The 20,502-nt window shown below is 43.8% G+C and overlaps 3 protein-coding genes across 5 annotated transcripts; 1 reads left to right on the top strand and 2 right to left on the bottom strand.

Annotated features, from left to right (window-relative positions):
• Positions 1–814: 814 nt before the first annotated feature.
• Positions 815–2,978, bottom strand: LOC108135507 (basic helix-loop-helix neural transcription factor TAP). Its single transcript, XM_017256252.2, has one exon. The coding sequence runs from the start codon at positions 2,888–2,890 to the stop codon at positions 1,649–1,651; it is 1,242 nt and encodes a 413-aa protein (XP_017111741.1). The 5' UTR covers positions 2,891–2,978; the 3' UTR covers positions 815–1,648.
• A 2,139-nt stretch (positions 2,979–5,117) lies between these two features.
• Positions 5,118–10,538, bottom strand: LOC108135647. Of its 3 annotated transcripts, none has more exons than XM_041708147.1 (7): positions 10,253–10,535; positions 9,763–10,189; positions 9,451–9,701; positions 8,797–9,390; positions 7,925–8,741; positions 7,159–7,772; positions 5,118–7,089 (listed from the first exon to the last, which is right to left on the bottom strand). In XM_041708147.1, exons 1-7 carry the CDS (start codon positions 10,337–10,339, stop codon positions 5,926–5,928), a joined length of 3,954 nt encoding a protein of 1,317 aa, XP_041564081.1. In that variant the 5' UTR covers positions 10,340–10,535; the 3' UTR covers positions 5,118–5,925. The 3 variants fall into 3 exon arrangements, with proteins under 3 accessions (XP_041564081.1, XP_017111963.1, XP_017111964.1); XM_017256475.2 differs by having other exon boundaries at positions 6,948–7,097; positions 10,253–10,538; XM_017256474.2 differs by having other exon boundaries at positions 5,118–7,772; positions 10,253–10,532.
• Positions 10,539–13,565: 3,027 nt separating this feature from the next.
• Positions 13,566–20,335, top strand: LOC108135496 (allatostatins MIP). The gene is made up of 2 exons (XM_017256239.1): positions 13,566–13,853; positions 19,199–20,335. Exon 2 carries the CDS (start codon positions 19,201–19,203, stop codon positions 19,855–19,857), a length of 657 nt encoding a protein of 218 aa, XP_017111728.1. The 5' UTR covers positions 13,566–13,853; positions 19,199–19,200; the 3' UTR covers positions 19,858–20,335.
• The last annotated feature ends 167 nt before the right edge of the window (positions 20,336–20,502 follow it).

Raw genomic sequence — 20,502 nt, 5'->3', positions numbered from 1 at the left:
AAAATTGAGCTTACCTTAACTTTTCTTATTTATTTTTTGCCTTTTAGGTGAAAGAAAAGACTTCTAAGTATACAAATCCAGTCAAATAAAAATCAATAGAACAAAGCTAGAAGTTCTTAGAAAAATCTTTTAAGCCGCCTTTGCAGTTATCCCTTTTTAAAATTGCAGCATCTAGTTGGATATGGGAACATCTTAGTGTAATCCTTGGGTTGAGATGGTTTTGCAGCATCTTCCACACCTTTTCACCCTTGCCTCGTAACGGAAAATGTCAGTCAGTCAGTCAGTCAGTTAGGCAGTCAGTTAGGCAGTTAGGCAGTTTCCCTCGACTCTTGCTGGTTCATTCAACTAAATAATTTGAGTGGCATTCATGCAGGTCCACTGGCTCATGTTTCAGGACTCAGGATTGCGGGTCCTGACTGCTGCTGCTGCTGCTGCTGTTGGTACATTCGTTTTGTAATTGTGTGGCAGGTGACGGGCAATCTTCCATTGTTCGAGGACCAAAACCCGGCAGTACGGAGTTCAGTTTGTACTTGAACTCACCCCATGTCGAATTGTAAGGGCGAAAAGTGCCCCCTACGATAAAAACGAGCTGCAGTGCACACACACAGACACACTCACAAACACACACAAGGCCATTCGTTTTATGTGCACTGCAATATACAATATTTATTTGAATTTAAGTCCTTTGTTTGGGATCTGAAATCCGCACAGAGCCGTTCTGATTCCAGGGTTGTTTACTTTGGCTACTATTTTTGACTTTGCCCCGGAGTTCTAACATTCTCTCTCCATTTACCCATCAATTTTCAGGCTCTGATCGTTTTGATCGTCAACTTTATTTGCAAAAATAAATCTTTATGGCTTTACATCGAAATTCAATCTTATCACTTTAAAGTTGTGGCCCTGACTAGCTCGCTTTCCTTGCATTGCAATAACTGATATAGAATCTGGCATAACCTGCTTATCCAAATACTTAATCGATTGTACATCCATAAGATTAACTATGACTAATACCTGGTACATTTCAGTGGCTTATGTGTATGCTTATGTCTACGATGGCAAGGTACGTATCCGCTTACACTAAATGGACAACCGATTTGTACTATATAGTCAAGAAGTCGGGGAATATGTTGAGAGAAAGAGTGTTATTTTGGGATAAGCACTCTTAATTCAAATATTCACTAGAGATCCGCAAGAAAGAAACCAATGCATTTTGACATGGACATAAAGTAAATGTGAAATTATTGACTTAGTGTTAAGTAAATATAGATATAGATTTTTGTATAAGACTGCAATGGTTCGTCTATTGAGGATCTCTCTATAACATGAAATTAATTGAGTTCAAAGATTAGCTGGAGTTTACAACTTGGGTTTTTTCCAAGTATTTCCAAGTTGCAAATATAAAGATAATCTAAGCAGTCAATTTGTGTCTCACTTACTACCAATATCAACGGATTGCGAGGGATTCGAGGAAAGTAAAGTAAGGAAATCGAGGGATAAGATCCGTAAGTCACTTTTAATTACTTTCAAAGTAAGTCAGGGGAGTATCTCCTGAGGATTTCCTTAAATCAGTTTCCTGCGTATCCCAGCAATCTTCAAATATATCACGCTGAAAGACCTTAGATCGCGGTTTTTGGCCCCCAAAAGTGTGCTACACCTGCGGGGCGAACTGCTTGTAGCTGTGCGGATGTGCCTGATCCTCCGGATAGTCCTTCCACGGTGGCGTCTGCGTGTAGAAGCTGCTCTGCTGGTGAATTCCCGAGTCCAAGTTGGCCGGCTGCAGATTGGCAGCTGCCTCGAAGGAGCCCCTGAACAGATCGTATTTCTCCTGCGAGAACTGCTGCGGGCTGGACTCCTGGCGGGGATTAGCTGGCTGCAGATGGTGAGGTGGCTGCTGTTGTTGTTGTTGTTGTTGTTGGTGGTGGTACAACCGCATGCTGCCGGTGAAGTCGAATCCTGGCGGCTGCTGCTGCTGCTGCTGCTGCGGGTAGTCCATGCCCATACCCATGGCCATGCTCTGCTGGAAGCCACCCATCGCCGGCTGATGGTCCGTCGGCGGAGCAGACTGACTCTGGCCATAGGGAAACATCCGGCCACAGCCGAACATGGGATAGGGCTGCGGATTCACGAACAGCGCATCGAACAGCTCCTTGGTGATCCGCTCGCCACTCAGCGTGAAGTTCTGCAGCTTCTCCAGGTCCAAATTGATCGAGCCGCCACTCTCCAGCACCTGCTCCAAAGCAAAGATGTAGTTGTGCGCGAAGCGCAGGATCTCGATCTTCGTCAGCTTCGTCTCCTCCGGCAGCGAGGGCAGCGTGACCCGCAGCTTCTCCAGCGCATCGTTCAGGTTGTGCATCCGGTTGCGCTCCCGGTCGTTGGCCTTCATGCGGCGAAACCGCTTGATCCGCACCACCTGGGTGGGACTGCGCGAGCGCGTCACCCGGTTCTTGCCGACGGCATACTTCCGCTTCTGGCGCGGCGCATCCGCATCCTCGGGCGACTTCATCGGCGTACTGGTCAGCGGCGGGTCGAAGGTGCCGCTCGAGGCCCGGCTGTTCAGGTGCTCCACCAGCGTTCTGCCGCTCCGCGTGCTGTGGTTGCTGCTCGTGTCCAGCAGGCCGACGAATCCCGCTCCCGATCCCGCTCCCGTCGGCGGTGAGTTGAGCGGTACGGTGTCCCAGGCGATGCCGCCGGAGTACGGCAGCTGGACCGCCGCGGCAGTCGGCGGAGTGCCGCCATAGCGGTCCTCGAAGTCCAGGCGCCGGCGGGAGCTCAGCTGGGCCTCCGTCTCGAAGCTCTTCTCGTAGCCGCTGTCGAAGGAGGCGTCGTCGTCGTCCTCGTCGAACTCAAAGGACTGCGATCCCGCGCTGTAGGCATTGTAACAGGCCGCCATGATCTCGTTTGTGTTACTAGCTCACTGCGCTTATCCCTTTAGAACATTTCCGATTTTCCGAGAGAGTCGTTGTTTCTTCGTGTCTCGCGTGCCCGCACCAACTAAAAGCTGGCGAGGACTGCGCACCGGTTTTATGCCTTCCCAGCCAGCCAGTCAGCCATTAAGCCCGCCGATTTGGGTCCGGACGGGCGGGTAACAACCCTCGGCGCATTGTCGTCGGTCGTGGCGGCGCCATAACGCAGGGCAGAGTATAGAGCACAGAGCATAGAACCCTGGACGCAAATCCCAACAGATATGCGCCGTGATTGCCGCCTGGGGGTGGCTTTTGCCCACTCGCACACACACACACAGACGTCATCTAGCCGGGACTCCAGGGTGCGGGGTGCACTGCGGGGAGAGGGGAATTCGTTCTGCAGGCAGCGCTACCAGTCAAAATACAAGCATTCTTCACGCTCTGCTGGCAAGCGGCGCTCTCTAAGCCAATCGGAAGGATTGGATGTCTGGGTCCGAGGATCAGCGATGTCGCCGACGGCATCATCAAAGTTCCCAACTGGTTTCCATACCCTTCCTTGGGAGTATTCAAATATTTAGTGTTAAAGATAATGCTTGCGAAAGTTCAACATTTACAGTTTAGTGTCTTAAAGAAATAAAAAGAAATTTTTTAAATGTACAATGCAGGTATTACGTTAGAAGAATTTATTATCAGGGCCATATAAAATGTATATTTTGACTTGAAGAATTTATATCAAATTATTAAAACTAAAACTTAAATCAAAATATGTAAAATTCTTAATTTAAATTATGTTTTTCTTAAGTGGTTTCTTCTTTTAAATACAAATTGAAATGATGATAATTTTTAATTTTCGAAACTGAAATTTTATTAGATTGAGCTAAAAAGTTTGATCTCGAAAAATATGCAATTCTGATTTTTTAAATACAATTGAGTTTTTTGGAACAGCCCTAAAAACGTGCATTAAATACGGGGTTTAAGGTATTATTAATCTTACTGATATTTAAATATTCATTTATCATGTTTATTAATAGTTATATTATCGACCAAAAGGATTATGTCCTTATAACTTCATAGCCCAGATTTATATCTAATTTTAATATACCAAGAATATATAGTTTGTCCACTTCTGAAACCTATTGAGAGTATATGGATATCGAGGCCTAAATAAATATTGCTGTATTTTATCGCAACATCGAACTTAGGTGCGCTTAATGCGATTGCCAGTCAAACGATTCAATTACTCGCAACTCTTTCGCTTTTCGCCACCAAACCGCAATAATCGTTTAGGGCTTACGCCTGTCGCTAAACGGGTTAGAGGCACGTGGCCAAGACCCCGCCTCCTGCACTTCCGAAAACGCAACATGTGTAGTCGGCCGGAAGCCTCACTCCTTCACTCCTCAACTCCACTACTGCGCCAATCCTCCTGATCCGAATACCCAGGCGTCGGCACGTGCCGTGGTCTTAACGGCTGCTCAAGTGGCCAAGTGTGCCGATGTGGATGTCCTATCTGCGGCCAAACTGCTGAAGGAGGATAAAGGATGGCGGATGGAGGATGGAGGATCGAAGTTGCAGTTTCAAGTGGCCGACGGGTGCCACGTGCGGATTTGTTGTGATATCCGGCCATCGTCGCAAATTGCCAGCACGAGCGAGCACTCGAGGGTGTCGTCAAGGGGGCTAATTTGATAATGTGCCATATTTCAGATTTATGAACTACCGATTGCTGTCTAATGGGTATTAATTAAGTGCTTCCGTTGAATAAATATCTACTATTATTGTGAATTTATAGCACTTAAACATAACGTGGTATTCAAATTAATATAACATTAATTCGGGTACTACAGAAATCTCCTCCAACCAAGACTATATACAAAACGTTAGAAATTAATATAGTATTGTATATTACAGATATTTAAATATATATTTACCCTTGCTGTTATACTTAAAAATGACAGATATTGTTTAAATAAACTTTATTTGTAAAATGCTAAAGAATATCTACTATCCGCTGGATTTTCTAACATGATTTGTTTGCACAGAAAAAAATACGATTCGCTAGCTTTCGATGTGACCAATTAAATTTAATAGAATCAAACTGATGGATAGACGGAGTTCACCTGCCTGTCAAAAATACATATATCCTTTATTCCAAGCAACTAAACTAAATCTAAAGACAAAACCTTATTAAATGTACAATAAAATATACATTTATATAAATTTCAGTTATGGCAAGGATTTTTATTGTATACAATTTTTAAACAAAAAACATTATTAATTTTCTTGTCGCAAGATAAGTAAACTGATAAATAATACATTTTATATACAAAAGGATTTTCATGCTTAATTGCAAATTTGTAAATTTGTTAAACTCTTAAGCAGTAATAATCCTAACTTATTTGAGGTCATAGTGAGCTACGAACTATTAACAATTTCCCATACACTTATGCACATGAGTTTCCCTGCCCAGCTTTTCCACCCCAACCCATTGGTCATTGATATATGTATATATTGCCACCAAAGTTCACACCAACAGCCACGTGTCGCCGGCGTCGTCATCCATGTTCAAGAGCTCCTCCGACGCGTGTAGCTAATTTGGTTTTTTAGAACCACAATGCATATCAATTAGCCAGTTAATTGAAGAGCGGATGCGTTTGCTTTTTCCATTGATTTCCATGGCACAGGACTCGACGAGAGTTCTTTTTTTTTTTTTGAGGCCCGCGGGCGTCGTCACAGTCCAAATAAAACCGAAATACAATGCCCGAGCCGGCGACTTGGACAAACAGATGTACACGTACATAACTTCATCAGAATCCGGGCTCGGTGCTGGCCAAAGCAAATACCAAAATGTGCCCCGGGCTAATTGCATTCTAACAAGCGAGACAAATTCGATTTTCCCAGCTATGCTCCGTCTTCCTCTCTCTCTCTCTCTCGCTCCGCTTTTCCAACCCCTCTCCTCCATTCGTTCCGAGCACGTAGAGCCTCGCCTGCGGCTCGGCAGCAGTCTGGCCGACTTGTCAAGGACGTGCTAGAAGGGAACGATTTCCTCCTCGTACAGCGGATCCATTTCCATCACCTGTGAGAAGTGAATCATCGGATGGCTGCCTCCTGGCACCGGTGAGCTGGAGGACAGCGAGTCCGAGGACAGCTCGATCACGTCTGGCGGATAGGAAGGCGTTCGCCGAGCGATTGCTTGTGTCTTGCACCTGGGCCCGCCTCCTCCACGACCCCGTCCGCGTCCACGTCTTCGGGTGGTGGAAAACGCTGGCGGCACGTCCTCCAGATCCGTGGAGGAGTCGGATGTTATGTGCTTGAAAATCGGCTTGGCCTCCATGATTCGCGGCGATGGCGTGGACGACGAGGATGGGGCCGGCGAGTCCGATGTGATGTGCACGAACTTCTTGAAGCGCCTCTTATTCTTGCGCACATCGGAGCTGTGCGAGGATGCATTGCTGTCCTCGGTGTGGGAGCGACTCTGGCTCAGCAGGCTGGCGGCGATTCGTCTCTGCTTGCGCAGCGTCTGCTCGCGATAGTAGTCCGCCAAGTTGGTGCGCCTTATGCGCACCCGCACTCCGCGCAGCTTCTCAATGTCCTGGACTGTCAGCATGTTCAAGCACACCTGGACCGGACGGGTCAGACACTCGTGGATGAGGCGCTCCCTCTCCTCTGCTGAGGTTTCTCCCAGAATGGTATTTGGATGGAGTGCCTCGTCCAGTTTCAAGCGCTTGCATTCCGATTGCCGTTCGGTTTCTTCGTATCGCAAGGTCTCTTCTGCGGTGTCCGTTTCCGTGTCCGTTCCGGTAAGCTGTTTGTTTTCCACGATTACCGTGACTTTTGCCGCCATTTGCGGTAACTGATTGTTAAAGAGCTCCTCCTTTTGCTGCCTTGTTTGCGAGAGATCGCCGACTAGCTGATTACTGGTTACCTGTACCTCTTTAGTCAGTGGTCCAGTTTCTAGAACCTCTTCTTTTAGCTCTCTAGATTCCATGACCTTAACTCTTTCCAAAACCTCTTCATTTAGCTGTCTTGTTTGCCGGACTTCTCCTAGTAGCTGTTGGGTTTCTAAGGCCTCATCTTTTAGCTGCCTAGTTTGTAAAGGCTCCTTACTCCCCTTCTCCTCCATTGACGCCTGCTTTACTTGTGCAGTTTCTAGGGGCATCTCGACCAGCTGCGGCTCACTTTCTTCGGCGGGCTGCAACACTTCAGTCGTCATGGTAAAATCTGGCTTGGGCGGCGGCGAAGGCGTTAGCTCTCTACTTACACCGGGGGAATCGTTGTCGTAGGTGTCCTCGTTGAAGTCGTGCGTGGCCATTGTGGATGTTTCAGAGTTAACGCTCTCGGTTTCCGATCCAGTGGGCACCATCCTTCCTGTTGGCTGTGGAGCTGGCTGCACGGGCTGCTTTGCCGCTGCCGTCAGCTTGAGGTTCTTCAAGTTCTTGAACTTGCTGAGCACCGAGCTGCACTCCATCAGATTGTTGCCCTCGCTGGCCACGTTCTGCAGCTCTTCCTTCTCGAAGCTCCAGATGTCGGCGAAGGCCTTGAAACCGCCGGTTTCGTTGCTAAATTTGGTGCGTGCCTCCATTAAATCGCTAATCGTGCGCTTCTCCTCACTGACAGCTGCCTCTTTTGGGGATGCTGGCTGCGATGGCTTGCCTTCGATCTCTGGCTGCGTCTTGAATTCGAGCTCCAGGTCTGATTTAGCTTCTGATGTCTCCGGAGAGCTCGATCGTCGGCCACCGCGCATACTGCGATCCATGTCGGATAGCATCGCATTGGCCACCATGGCAGCTGCTCTGATCCGAGTCCGGCGGCCATTGCCCGTGTAGTAGGGCTCCGAATCGCTCGAGGCAGCCTCCTCCTCGTCTTCAGAGAACACTAGAAGGGAATATTAAATGAATAAGGTTATGCAAAGTTTGTTAAAACTAATAAAGCAATCTTCTACAAAATATAAGATTTACAGAGAGATATATATAATTACTCATAGAAATAAAAAAGTGTTTCTACTGAGAAAACCATGACATGCTCACCCTCATCCCAGAACTTGCGCCTAGCGGGTCGCCGCTTTTTTTGCTGGGTTGCCTTCGCAGCATCTTCATCCACCGCAGGCATGGGTTCTGGTTCCTCCTCAGCCTCCGGGAGATTAGCCGCGTTCTCGTAGCCCTCCTCGATGGTGCCGTAGTCCAACTGCGGTCGATCCCGGTACTTGGCATAGTCGATCTGCAGGAACTCCAAGTGGTCGCCTGCCTCGGCCATGTTGAGGGCCACAAATTTGTTCTTGAGGTCCTGGCTTTTGAGTAGCGCATGACATCGCTCGTGCAGCGTGTGCCAGTCCAGAGCCCAGGAGTAGCGCTTGTTGCGCGGCTGGAAGACCACCGTCAGGAGATCCTTGATCATGCTGCGCGGAAGGCGTAGCGCCTGCAGAGATTTGTATATGGGATCGTAGTCGGCCACTGGGGCGTTATGGTTCGTTATGGTTACAATCTCATCGACATCGATGGTGGAGCTGAGCAGCTCGTACTTGACGTTGCTGGATGCCGCAGCTGGCGGCCAGTGGTCCTCCTCCTGGCGCTTTTTCTTGATGCGCGAACAGCGCCTGACCTCATTGTAATTTGAGGCTATCGGGTGGAGATAGAAAGCAGTCAGCCAGAATTCAGCCTCCATGAATCCGTGGTCGGTGAAGACCTTTGCCAAGTCGGCATAGTTCGCGGACATTTTCTGTTCCAAATTAAGCATGAACTCGATGGTCAAACCGGGATGATAGCGCCATATTTCGATGACATTCAGTTGCTGGCCAATGATCTTCAGCAGCAGGGCAATCTTGGCAAACTTCCAGCCAGAAAAGTTCTGAAAAAATAACTTTTTAATCCATGTGAGATGTTAGTTGGATCCCTTGACTTACCCGCTCAGCCAGCAGCTGGTAAACAAAGGTCAAAACCTCCTCGTTATTTGGCACATTTTGAAACACCGGATCTATCTGGCGGTCCTGCTCTTCGTCCGCCTCCGGCAGCGGCTTCTCATCGTCGTCACAGTTCTTGTAATTGCCAATGTTGCTGGCTCGGTTGCCCTTGCATATCTGCTGCTGGTAGTTCAAATTGAGCTCCACCACCTGTGGCTGAAAGTGGCTGTTGCGCTGATTCTCCATCTTCTTCAGCTCTTCCAGGAGGAAACTCTCGCTGTTTTCCCGCTCTTCCACGTAGCGATACATCAGCACCTTGAACTGCGGCAAGTGCTCCAGGAAGTCGTGCTCGTTGAGGCCCTGCAGCTCCATCAGAAGGTTGCCCAGCACATAGCTGGAGTAGGTCTCCAGCATCACGGCAAAGGAGGTGACCAGGCTGAGCTTGAACTTCTTGAAGCCAATCTGCTCGAAGAAGCCATTCTTGCCCAGTTGCAGACGCACACAAACCTGGGCAATTAGACGGGCCGGCGTGAAGTTAATGTCTTGGGAGATCGAAGCTTCCTGCATGCTCTGAATATAGAATCGTATGTTGTGCATCTGTGCGGTGGTTTTGCGATGAAATAGGATTGAAAAGTTGCGTATCATAATAGCTCTTACCAAATTGTCAATTACATAGCCGCGGTTTTCATCTCTCACGAATATGGTCAGGAGGTATAGATGCGCCACCAGGGTAATGGAGTTTTTATCCTGTTCGAAGGACACAAATGGGGCATTTTCGTGGGCTTTCAACCAAGCGGCAAGCATGCGCAGCGACAGTTGCTTCACAGCCTCAAAGTTGCCGGCGTTGAAGAGTTGCATGAGTCGCAGCAGTAAGAGGCACAGGCCCTCCTGCATCAGAAAAGCGATGTCTATATGAACGAGATAGGGATTAGGGGTAATCTTGTATGGAAAAGTAGAGTAAACAACAACCTTCTCCTGATGCCACAGGGACTGTGTGTTCGATGGCATGGTGTTTGTTCTGTTTCAGGCTGATAAACAGCTGCTGCAGGTATGGAAGGCTCCAGGGTTTCGCCTGGAATTGCAGGATGTATGGCCAGTCGATCTCGGCCAGGTCGGGGATCTGGTAGAACGCCGGCACCGCCTTGGTGAGGCTGTAGAGCAGCAGGTGCTTGAGGCCCTCGGAGCAGGTGATCCACTCCTGGCTGAACCACATCTGCAGCGAGTGGTGCGCCAGAACCTGGACGATGTGGCGCAGGGCCGGATCCTTCAAGGACTCGGGCTCGCGGGTGGGCAGGTGGCACACCTCCCATCCGTAGATCAACTGCGACAGCCGGTCGTTGCCCATCAGCTCGAACACGTCCACGTCGCTGTGCACATTGCAGAATATAAACATTTTCTGAAAATATGGATTTTACCCTTAAACGTAGGGACGCAGGGAGTAAACAACGCAATTTCTCACCGCCGAGAACTCATCGTAGTCCACCTTCTCCGCACAATCCAGGAACTTCTTAGCGTCGTGCGCTTTCTGGGGCAAAATTATTTCCATTTTGCAGGTTTCTTTTTCATGACAGGCCAGTAAAAAGTGCTATTTTTTGGCAACCGGCTAAATTTTTTTTGTTTTTTTTTTGTTCTGGAGGTGGAGAAACATTGGTTCCAATGTCGATGTCATCGATGTTGTCAAAATATCGGTCCTATCGATATTTTCTTGCCACTGTTAACTTATCACTCCACTTCTTGCTCACTTCACTCAAGTTCTGGCACACTTAGCCTGGTTCCACTCCAGTTCTTGCACACTTCACTCAGTTCTTGCACACTGGTTCCAGGTTCCACTCCATTTCTTCATCACTCTCTGTTAAAAGTTTTAACATCTTTTGAAATGCACTCAATTTTTAAAACCACTCATGTGAGAAATGTATAAATTGCTTTGAAATTCTAAGAATTGAATCGAATACTATTCATTTTTTAGACCCTTCGTCAAAATTTTAAAGCATATTCAATATTAAAACACTGCTGAGTTCGAAGCCGAAAAATATATTAATTAATAGGAACGTTGCCGTTACAAAATCGACGATTTTAAGTTTCGAACTTTGAACAAAACTGAGTCAGGACTTCTGATCTCGGCTCCATGATCGAGGACAGTACTGGAGGACCGGAGCCACTTCGATGTTTTTCAATCTCTAACTGCGGGTAAGGTACATATATATATATATATTTATATTTAATTTTTGGCAACCGGCTTAATTATTTTTGTTTCGCTTGCCCAGGAATTAGTGATGTTAAAAGTTTGCGAAAGTAAATCGATATTTTTCAGCGATATACATACATTAAGAATATCATGCCTGTCAGCTTTTGACAGGCTTGTTACCTGGCGCTTAAATATTTTCAAATTGAATTCATAAAACTTGAACTTTATTCTGAAATATAAATTAAAACAGTGGAGTGATTGTTTAAAAATAAAGTGTATCCAAGTAGACTAAATAATGCACATTACCATAGCAATAATAAAATTTTCTATTGTAAGTTCACTTATTAACAAAAATTTTAAAAGCGTAATGTTTATTAAATGTTTATTTGCGTACTTCAAAGTACAATATTTTTTTTTAACATATTCGAAAGCATAATTCTTAAGTCTATTCAAAATGCAACGGAGGTTGAGTATTCTGTTGATATAAATTGTAAGTCATTGCAATTGAACAAAAACTTCTGCATCAGAATAGAATAGGTTAAAAGAAGCAACGTCAAAGAAGGTAAATTAAATGATTCCAAAAATCTCAGCCTTAAATGTACAAAAAGCTTAATCTTTCCAAAAGCTAACGTATTTTTTTTTAACTTCTCGTGAGTATTACACTTTTACCACAACTTAAGTTTTGCCTTGACCCCCAGGAAAGTGTGTTTCCCATGACTTTCTCACAGCCTGCGCCTGCCCTTTGTTGTCCAGCTGGCATATGCAAAGTGCAAACAAATTATTATTAGCTGCCAACAGAGTCAGCTACATCATCTTCACAATGAGAGCTCCAGGGGATTCCCATACAAATGTGCCGTTCTGAAGAAAGCCGAGGGCGTTTGGTCAAGGCGGGGCTTCGCTGCATTTGCCATTGTGCGGCCCGAGTTTCGCCTTTAAGACGAACCCACTTAATTCACTTTGTCACCATGCAAATGAAACATTACTGGTGACGTATTCAAATGGATCGCTCAAAGGTCTCCGTGTCCGTCTCCGTCGGAGGCCTGCAATTAGGCCAGACACGTAAATGGAATGATTTACAATCGTTTGCTGCTCTTGTTTACTGCTGCTGCACTCGTTCACCCATCAAGCGCACTGAGAAAAACTAATCATCTTTATCTATGCAACAAAAACAAGTACTTATCAATTGATAAATATATATATTATTGAGTTTTTTATTGTAGTTTCCATATGTTTTGTTTTTAAGTATACTTATTTATATTGATCTAAATTTCAATTTTCTTTAAGGCTTATATAAATATATAAAAAAATATAAAAACATTTTGATATAGATTAATATGTATATGAATAATATTTGAAACTGAAAACTATTGCTAACCAAACTGGTCTTTCCCTTATAATCTCTTATACATAAATCAATTTTGTTAATGTTTTGAAATGCAAGATATGTTTTTGTTTTTCTCACTTAAAAATTCCGTAATCGATCAAGCCTTTTTTCCGTGTTGCGGAGGAACGGACACATGTAGCTGTCACCGGCGTTGAGAGTCCGCAGCGATTTATCAGTGGCCAAATCAATTAGTGGCTACGTAGCTTATCGCCAGGATGGTGCAATAAGCAAGGAGGAAGGGGGTAGGGGCTCTCATAGCCCATTCATTGTACGCACCGGCAGAGCAGTGTCATAAATATTCCCATCATCGTTTATTCGGGGTGCCATCAAATGCCCCGCAAATGAAAACCTGTTGATGTCGCCCATAGAAAGTGATACGCACTCCCACTTCGCACTTCCCACTTCCCACTCGACATCTTCGGGGCGACTCTTGTAATTGAAGGAGCGCCTTTTTTCCTTCACTTTTTTAGCAACAAAACAGAGGAGGCGCTGTGTCGCCATAAATATTCATGAAGCACTAAAAGGGTTCTCGTCCGGATGCTTAGGTCCTGGCGGGGAGTCGGAGTAGCATTCTCATTCGCATTCGCAATCGCACTCGCATGCGAAGGTGGATGGATATCGATGGTAAGTGGCGGCAATCGTATTTGTGTTTGGTCAATTGCCACCCGGCGACAAAGAAATGCAATATGCAGTATGCCGTCATCGGTCGTTCCATTTGCTCCAATGTTCATATAACATATAGTAAGTGTGTGGAGTGTTTAATTTTAAATGCCCCCAGGAGGGTGCGTACGTGTACCTGAATTTGAATGAGTCCAAGGCTCGCTTTCCCCAGGGGATCGACAATGGCTAGTCGGGATTAGGGATTAGGAATGAGGATGAGGAGGTGAATAAACAATCGCGCATGTGTGCCCTCAACTCGGGGGTTCCCCTTGCTCACCCACTTGCCCCGCTAAGTAGGCAACACATATTTCGGCCACTTCCGTTGCACAAGCGGCGACAAGCGGATATCCCCTGCCATTGTGTGCGTGCGCAGTCCTGTCCACACACACCACACACTCACACACACACACTCACACCCCACACACACACACAACACACGAAGTACCCTTCGTGGACACATAGACTGGCGTTCGGGCGGCGGTTCGCTTCCGTTTTGATTTATAAGCGACCGCCGCGCCGGGCTGCGTATCATTAGCAGTTGATCAACAGGTTTGCGCACATCCTGGACAGGACCCTCACCATCACCATAAGATAGCACCATAGCACCGCTCCTCGAAATCAGTTTCACACGGGTCAAGTGAGAGCGCTAATTGAATTGCAGTCGTGCCTGAAAATTCACTTATAAACGCTATTTCATGTGAACAAATTGCATAAAAGACACATCACGAAACTATAAAAAAATATACATATATATTGAAAAAACATTGGCCGCAGTTTCCGCTGGTTGCACAAAATAAAACACACTCGAGAATCGTGCAGAAATATACTCAGGTGAGTGGTCGGATCAAAATTCAATATGTTCGTAATTCGATTGGGTGGCCCAGGAAATGATTTTCCAAAATTAGGTTTTGTGGCTACTAAAATGCTATAGCTTTTGGCTGTTAAACGTTGTCGTTCGTAATGCTTTTCGATTTAAAGCGGTGTTAGTTTCTATACTGGTTACATCCCGAAACACGAAATAGATTTATAGATTAGATTGTGGCGCATTATAATTTTGTTTAAATTTTTAGTCTTAAATGCCTACGAGCAAGTTTAAAAGAGAATAAAATAACTTTAATAATATATAACATCGTATAAATTTGTTAGATCGTAAAATGAATTTTATTGAAGAACAATACAATTAATAATACATTATTTTAGTAAAATGAGAAAATTATTTAGGAAACAAATTCACGATTAAAATTTGGGAAAATAAAAAACTAGTAATTATGTTTTCCAAAATGTTTTTTTTGAAGACAAGGCTACTCATAGATACTATATAATTTAGGAAAAATTAAAATTATAATAAAAAATGTAAATATAACTCAGTAAATCAAAGAAGGGAAATGTTTTTATATGTTAATTCGATTTTGAATATTCACAAAAAAATAAATCGATGGAAACTAAAACTATTTAACCTTTTTACACTCAATTATTTTCATGTCAAATTTCTGAAAACAATCACTTTGGTTCTTAGTAAATCTAATTTTGCTGAATTTCGGTATAGTGAACAATTTAACAGGAGCTCTTTCAATTATGAATTAAAACCCAATGACGCTATTTAAACCAAAAATAATTTAGCTACAAATATGAAATGAAATTTTCAATTTTTAAAAATAGTATTTTTATAATTCCGATGGCTCATCAGCGTAAATTTGTTTGCAAAACGTGGCCAAATTATGCAGAACTCCTTCGGCAAACAAGCCCACAGAACTGAAGTGGAAATGAGCGGTACCCACGACTAACCTGCTTGAGACGAGCAATATATTTACTCTTTTGCGGATATTTTGTTTATTTACGAATTTTCGTTAATGTCCATGTCCCCGAGAAGATTTCCATTCGGTGGCAACCGGCGTCGAGTTCTTGAGCGTGGGTGTTGCCGGCAGGAAACCTATTTAAACAAAGTACTTATTGGCAAATGCCATCCTTCGGCAAATATTTGCCCCAGCTATTTATCGAGAAATACAAAAAAAAAAAAGCAGAAGCAGGAAAATTCGATTTGCAACGAGCTGTTTAATTTTGGCGCGAACATTTGTTTGCCGCACTTGAAGGAGTCGGCATACGGAGCTGATGTCCTGAAACTTCTGTCCGTCTTGACACCACATGAATTATTCCGCAACAGGCTGGCAAATTAATAATGGAGCAGCAGACGAGCGAGTCAACTACTGAATTTGGAGGAATGTCAGCCACAAGGGCCATAAATATTTTCAGTTAATTTCAATTACAAGTTCACCCAGCACGTTTGCCTGCCCTTTGACCCGCCATCCACCATCCGCCATCCTCCCCCATCGGAGGCCATAAAATTCGATGCGTGCTCTATCATCGCGGTGGCTATATATTATAATTTGGCGTAAAGCCGCTAAAACTTTCATCTGGGTGGCGTCAATCAATCAACGACAAGCGCACAAATTAAGTCCAGCTAAGCCGGAAAAAGGCGACCAACTCCTCACTCGGACAATCAGTGAGGAGTCGGAAGTCGGGAGTCGTAAGTCAGGAGTTAGGGGACATATCCGTATCCAGCAACGGGTTGGCCCACCACCGACGCTCCTCAATTAGTCGGCCAATGGCAATGGCAATGGCAATCCAAGCGGGCGGCCAGCAACATCATTTAATCAGGCGACCTCCCAAAAATCCCAGATATCCCAGATAAGATACCATTGGAACTGGAGGCAGAGCCTCTGGTGTTGCTGGGCTTTGAATTCCTGGTTACCGACTGATGACTCTCCATGTTGGCGCCCACCAGCTGCTGCTGACGTTCAATGACCATAAAATCTGATGGGGATTATGGCAAATGTGCTAATTCAAATGGAAGTGAGGCAGTTAAGCAATTGGGGTTTGTTATCTCTATGGATAGTTTTGATTTTGTTTTTGGGGAAATTTGCTTAAATTTGATTTATAGCTTTTTAATAAATGGGGTACTTAAACCGTGAGCTTTTAGAACACACATTCTTTGGCCTTTTTTAATAAGCATATATTAATTAATATATTTAAGAAACTGTTGAAATTTTTACAACAGGTTTTAATCATAATTTTACTTTGCCATTAATTCTTAAAATTAAAATTAAATGAAAAATAATAAAATATTTCTAGTTTCAAGCAAACTAAGTTTCATAAATCAACTCTTTTTTTGTTGTTTCATTTTGTTTTGTTTTATTATAAAACATAAACATTAAACGATCCTAGGATGCTGATTAATGATGCTGATTGATGAAAGGGTTGTCAAATAAAAACCATGACTAGAAATACAAAATTATCATTGAATAGAGTTTCTTTGGTAAAATTCGATTAAAATCTAAATTTATTTCGAAAAATAATTGTACATTGAAAAGTTTAATTAAACTTATTGCAAACATTTTTCCAATTACAATTGACTTGTTGTCAATAATCATTTATTAAAGATTGCACATTGAAGCCAATATTTATAATCCGATTTATAAAATATCTTAAATATATTATCAATCTGTTGTGACTGAGAAAACTCCCCATAATGAATACATAATTCCCGCATAATAAACTGTCGTTTCCGCTTCCTTGGAGTGTCCTTTAAGCAGGATGTTGTGGGTTTGTTGACAGCTAATGCTAGAATGTATGCAAATCAATATGGTTGCGCTGCTCATGCGAGCGCATAGGAAAAACTACTTTGGCAGGAAGTGCAAACAAACGATGCTTTTCCACCCACATCCACACCCACGTATATAATACTACATATATACCGATTTTCCGTGAATTTAGCTGTGGCTTTTGTCTAGTCTCTCGAGTGGCCGCAAGTGCAATCGCAAGGCACTTAAGCCAATGCGTAAACACGGCAATAATCTTGACTGTGGGGCGGCATATTAACGTTTCAGGCATCATTATCGACTGGGATTCATTCCAGCTCGAGTTGCCAATCATTCGCTGCGTTGCCTTTTTACGCAGCCCCCTAGGTTTTTCTTATTTTTTTTTGCTTTTGCCGGGCCTACTCGCATTCCAAGTGCCCCCGGAAATTCCTGCTCCATAGTTACCTACACCCCGCCGCTTTCCACCACCAGGAGGGACATTAATAGGCCATAAATTGTAACTGTTATGCGCTGCTGCCTTTTAACGCAGCGGTCGACAGGCGGCATGACCTCAACCATCCTGCCGGAGGTGGGCCACCCCCCAATGAGGCGCACCACTCAGCCCCCAACCGCTTTCAATTAGAGAGGTTATTTAGCTAAATCGCTACGCTTGTTCCCCGCACTGTTGTTCTGGCGCGTGTTCCAGTAATTCGGAGGCGAAGTGCGGACGGAAATGATTGCCGTCAGGACTCTCCACAGGATATGCTCCGAGCTGCAGGACGACTCCCCAGGACCCCCAGGGAGCAGTCGAGTGGCGTCGGCAGCGGCTTAATTGAGCATTCCGCGAGTGCGGCTGTGCTTCCTCCGCAGGATCAGTCTTTCGCCAGGCATTTATTCATTCATATTTACACCTTTGCACTGCCATCAATTTAGTTCGCATTTCATTTGATTTACTCTTATAAATTTAAATTAAAAATAGTATAAAGTAAACGAAAATTGCTTGATTTTTCGATCTCTTAATTGCTAAACATGACTTTTTATTTTGCCTACTTAAAAAATGTCTTCGTTTATTTAACATTTTTTTTGGTTATTAATGTTCTTTGCAACATTTTCTTGTTGTTTATTTACTTTTTGTTTTCTGTAACAAATTTGTAAAATTTATTTTATTTTTGTTAGCACTTACAACGATTTAATGCGGTTTCGGTAAGCAAAATTTATGATAGTACTATTGCAAAGTAATCTTTTGACGTTCCAGTGTATTTTAAGTCTTCTAATCAAAAAATCAAACAAATGTAGCTTTTGTTTAAATTTTACTGTGCGTACCTTGCCATAACTATTTAACTGAAAATAAAAATGAAGTAATCAAACAAATCGAGAATATTTTAAGTGAAAAACGGACGAGGTTTTTCTTATAATATTTTTTTTAAGTATGGTGAGACTAACCTATTCTTATAAAATAGGAAATGACATCATTTGAAAACTACAATCCAAAAAAGAAATAGTTATGAAACTTAAGTAGACAATAAGTTATATAGGTAGAATAAAACACTTTATTAAAAACATTATCTAACCAAAAAAATATCTCAAAAGTTATAGAACATTTCAACTTAGCTAGTCTGACAAAAGATTTCATCTTTATTGGTTTAAGATATAATAAAAATAAATTAAAAAAAACAAGAAAGAAAGCAAACTTCGGCAAGCCGAAGTTCATATACCCTTGCAGATATTGCAAGAATTTAACATTTTTGAAAACATTAAAATTATGATTTACTGCGTATATGTTTAAAAACATTGAAGCTATGATGATTAGCAGCTCAATTATTTGATAGTTATTTTATATATTTTTATTATTTCTATGGGAGCTATATGATATAGACGTCCGATTTTGATAAAATCTGAACCATAATTCTGAAATATTTAACCATTGCTATATGTCGAAGAACTGAACAAAAAACTAAAAAACAGAAAAGTTATAATTTTTTTCATTTATTTTTCCTATTATTCCTATGGGAGCTATATGCTATAGTCGTTCGATTTTGATATAATTTAAACCGTAAATCGAAAATATTTAACCATTACTAAATGTCGAAGGACTAAACAAAAAATTAAAAAACAGCAAAGTTATAATTTTTTTCATTTATTTTTCCGATTGTTCCTATGGGAGCTATATGCTATAGTCGTCCGATCCGGCTCGTTCCGACTTATATACTACCTGCAATAGAAAGACAACTTTTGGGAAAGTTTCATGCAGATAGCTTTAAAACTGAGAGACTAGTTTGCATATAAACGGACGGACAGACGGACAGATGGACAGACTGACAGACGGACAGACGGACGGACAGACGGACATGGCTAGATCGACTCTACTAGTGATGCTGATCAAGAATATATATACTTTATAGGGTCGGAGATGTCTCCTTCACTGCGTTGCAAACTTCTGACTGAAATTATAATACCCTCTGCAAGGGTATAAATATTATAACTATCACATCGTTTGCTCACCTGTGAAAATGTTATACAGCCTGCTGAATGATTTTTCTTAGAGTGCATTGCTTAGGCCATTCATTAAATTTAGCACCTTTGATTTCCCCATTTCCACAGTGATGGCTCACACGAAGACGCGGAGAAGCTACGGATTCCTGCTGGTGCTCCTGATCCTGGGCAGCGCCTGCGGCAGTTTGGTGGCCAGCGGAGGTGCCTCCAGTGCCGCCGCCAACGAACCAGGAGGCGGCGGCCTCTCCGAGCAGGTGCTACTGGACCAACTTAGCGAGAGCGACCTATACGGCAACAACAAGCGTGCCTGGCAATCGCTGCAGAGTTCGTGGGGCAAGCGGTCATCCGGCGGAGATTCAGGCGATCCGGACATCTACATGACCGGACACTTTGTGCCGCTGGTGATTACGGATGGCACCAACACCATCGATTGGGAAACCTTCGAGCGACTGGCCAGTGGACAGGCACCACAGCAGCAGCAGCAGCAACGGGAGCAACAGCAACGGGAGCAACAGCAACAGCAATCGCAGTCTGGCGAGGATTTGGACGAGCTCGGAGGCGAAGCGGACGTGGAGAAGCGGGCCTGGAAGAGCATGAACGTGGCCTGGGGCAAGAGGAGGCAGGCGCAGGGCTGGAACAAGTTCAGGGGCGCCTGGGGCAAGCGCGAGCCCACCTGGAACAACCTGAAGGGCATGTGGGGCAAGCGCGACCAGTGGCAGAAGCTGCACGGCGGCTGGGGCAAGCGCTCCCAGTTGCCCGGCAACTAATCCCCCCAAGGAATCGCCACCGCCGCCACACAACTTGTAATCAGACTAAACTAATCCACCTGTATCTAACCGTATATAGCATGTGTGTTTCCTCCGCGGAGGGGTTCCGTTCTCAGTGTCCAAGTCGCAGGAGGCTGCCCACCAATGCCCCCAATGCCCCCAATCACTGGCCACTGAAAGTCAATTCCGAAAATGTATGAAAGCGCTCGCCTGTGGGCTAGTCTAGTCTAGTCTATTCTAGCGAACCGGATCGCCGTCTCGATCACCCAGTATTATACGCATTATATCGTATGTCTAGTCAACTATCCACCCTAGCACCTAGTCTCCAAGTATACAAGAGGATCCTTCGGAAGAAGACCACTCTAATCTAGAAACGTTAACTAAGTTAATGAATTGTGCATATACATTTATATTTAAATATACATCAATACCTACCAAATGGCAACTATCGATACTAAATAAAAATACGTTGAAAGTATAGCATATGGGTTTAAATTCAAAATTGATTAATTTTAATATATTTAAGGAGCTAATATTAAATATAAAGCAAAAGGTGTCCTTTTCTGAAGTTCTTAGTGTAAAGTTTTATGAAGGTAACTTCAAATCGAATTTCAGAGTTTAATAATTAAGAGTAAAGCATTTTTA

The sequence above is a fragment of the Drosophila elegans genome, unplaced genomic scaffold (assembly GCF_018152505.1).
Source record: "Drosophila elegans isolate 14027-0461.03 unplaced genomic scaffold, ASM1815250v1 contig_208, whole genome shotgun sequence".
Lineage (NCBI taxonomy): Eukaryota > Metazoa > Arthropoda > Insecta > Diptera > Drosophilidae > Drosophila > Drosophila elegans.
Note: the sequence above shows the minus strand (reverse complement) of the source record. Positions and strands in the feature narration are given on the sequence as shown.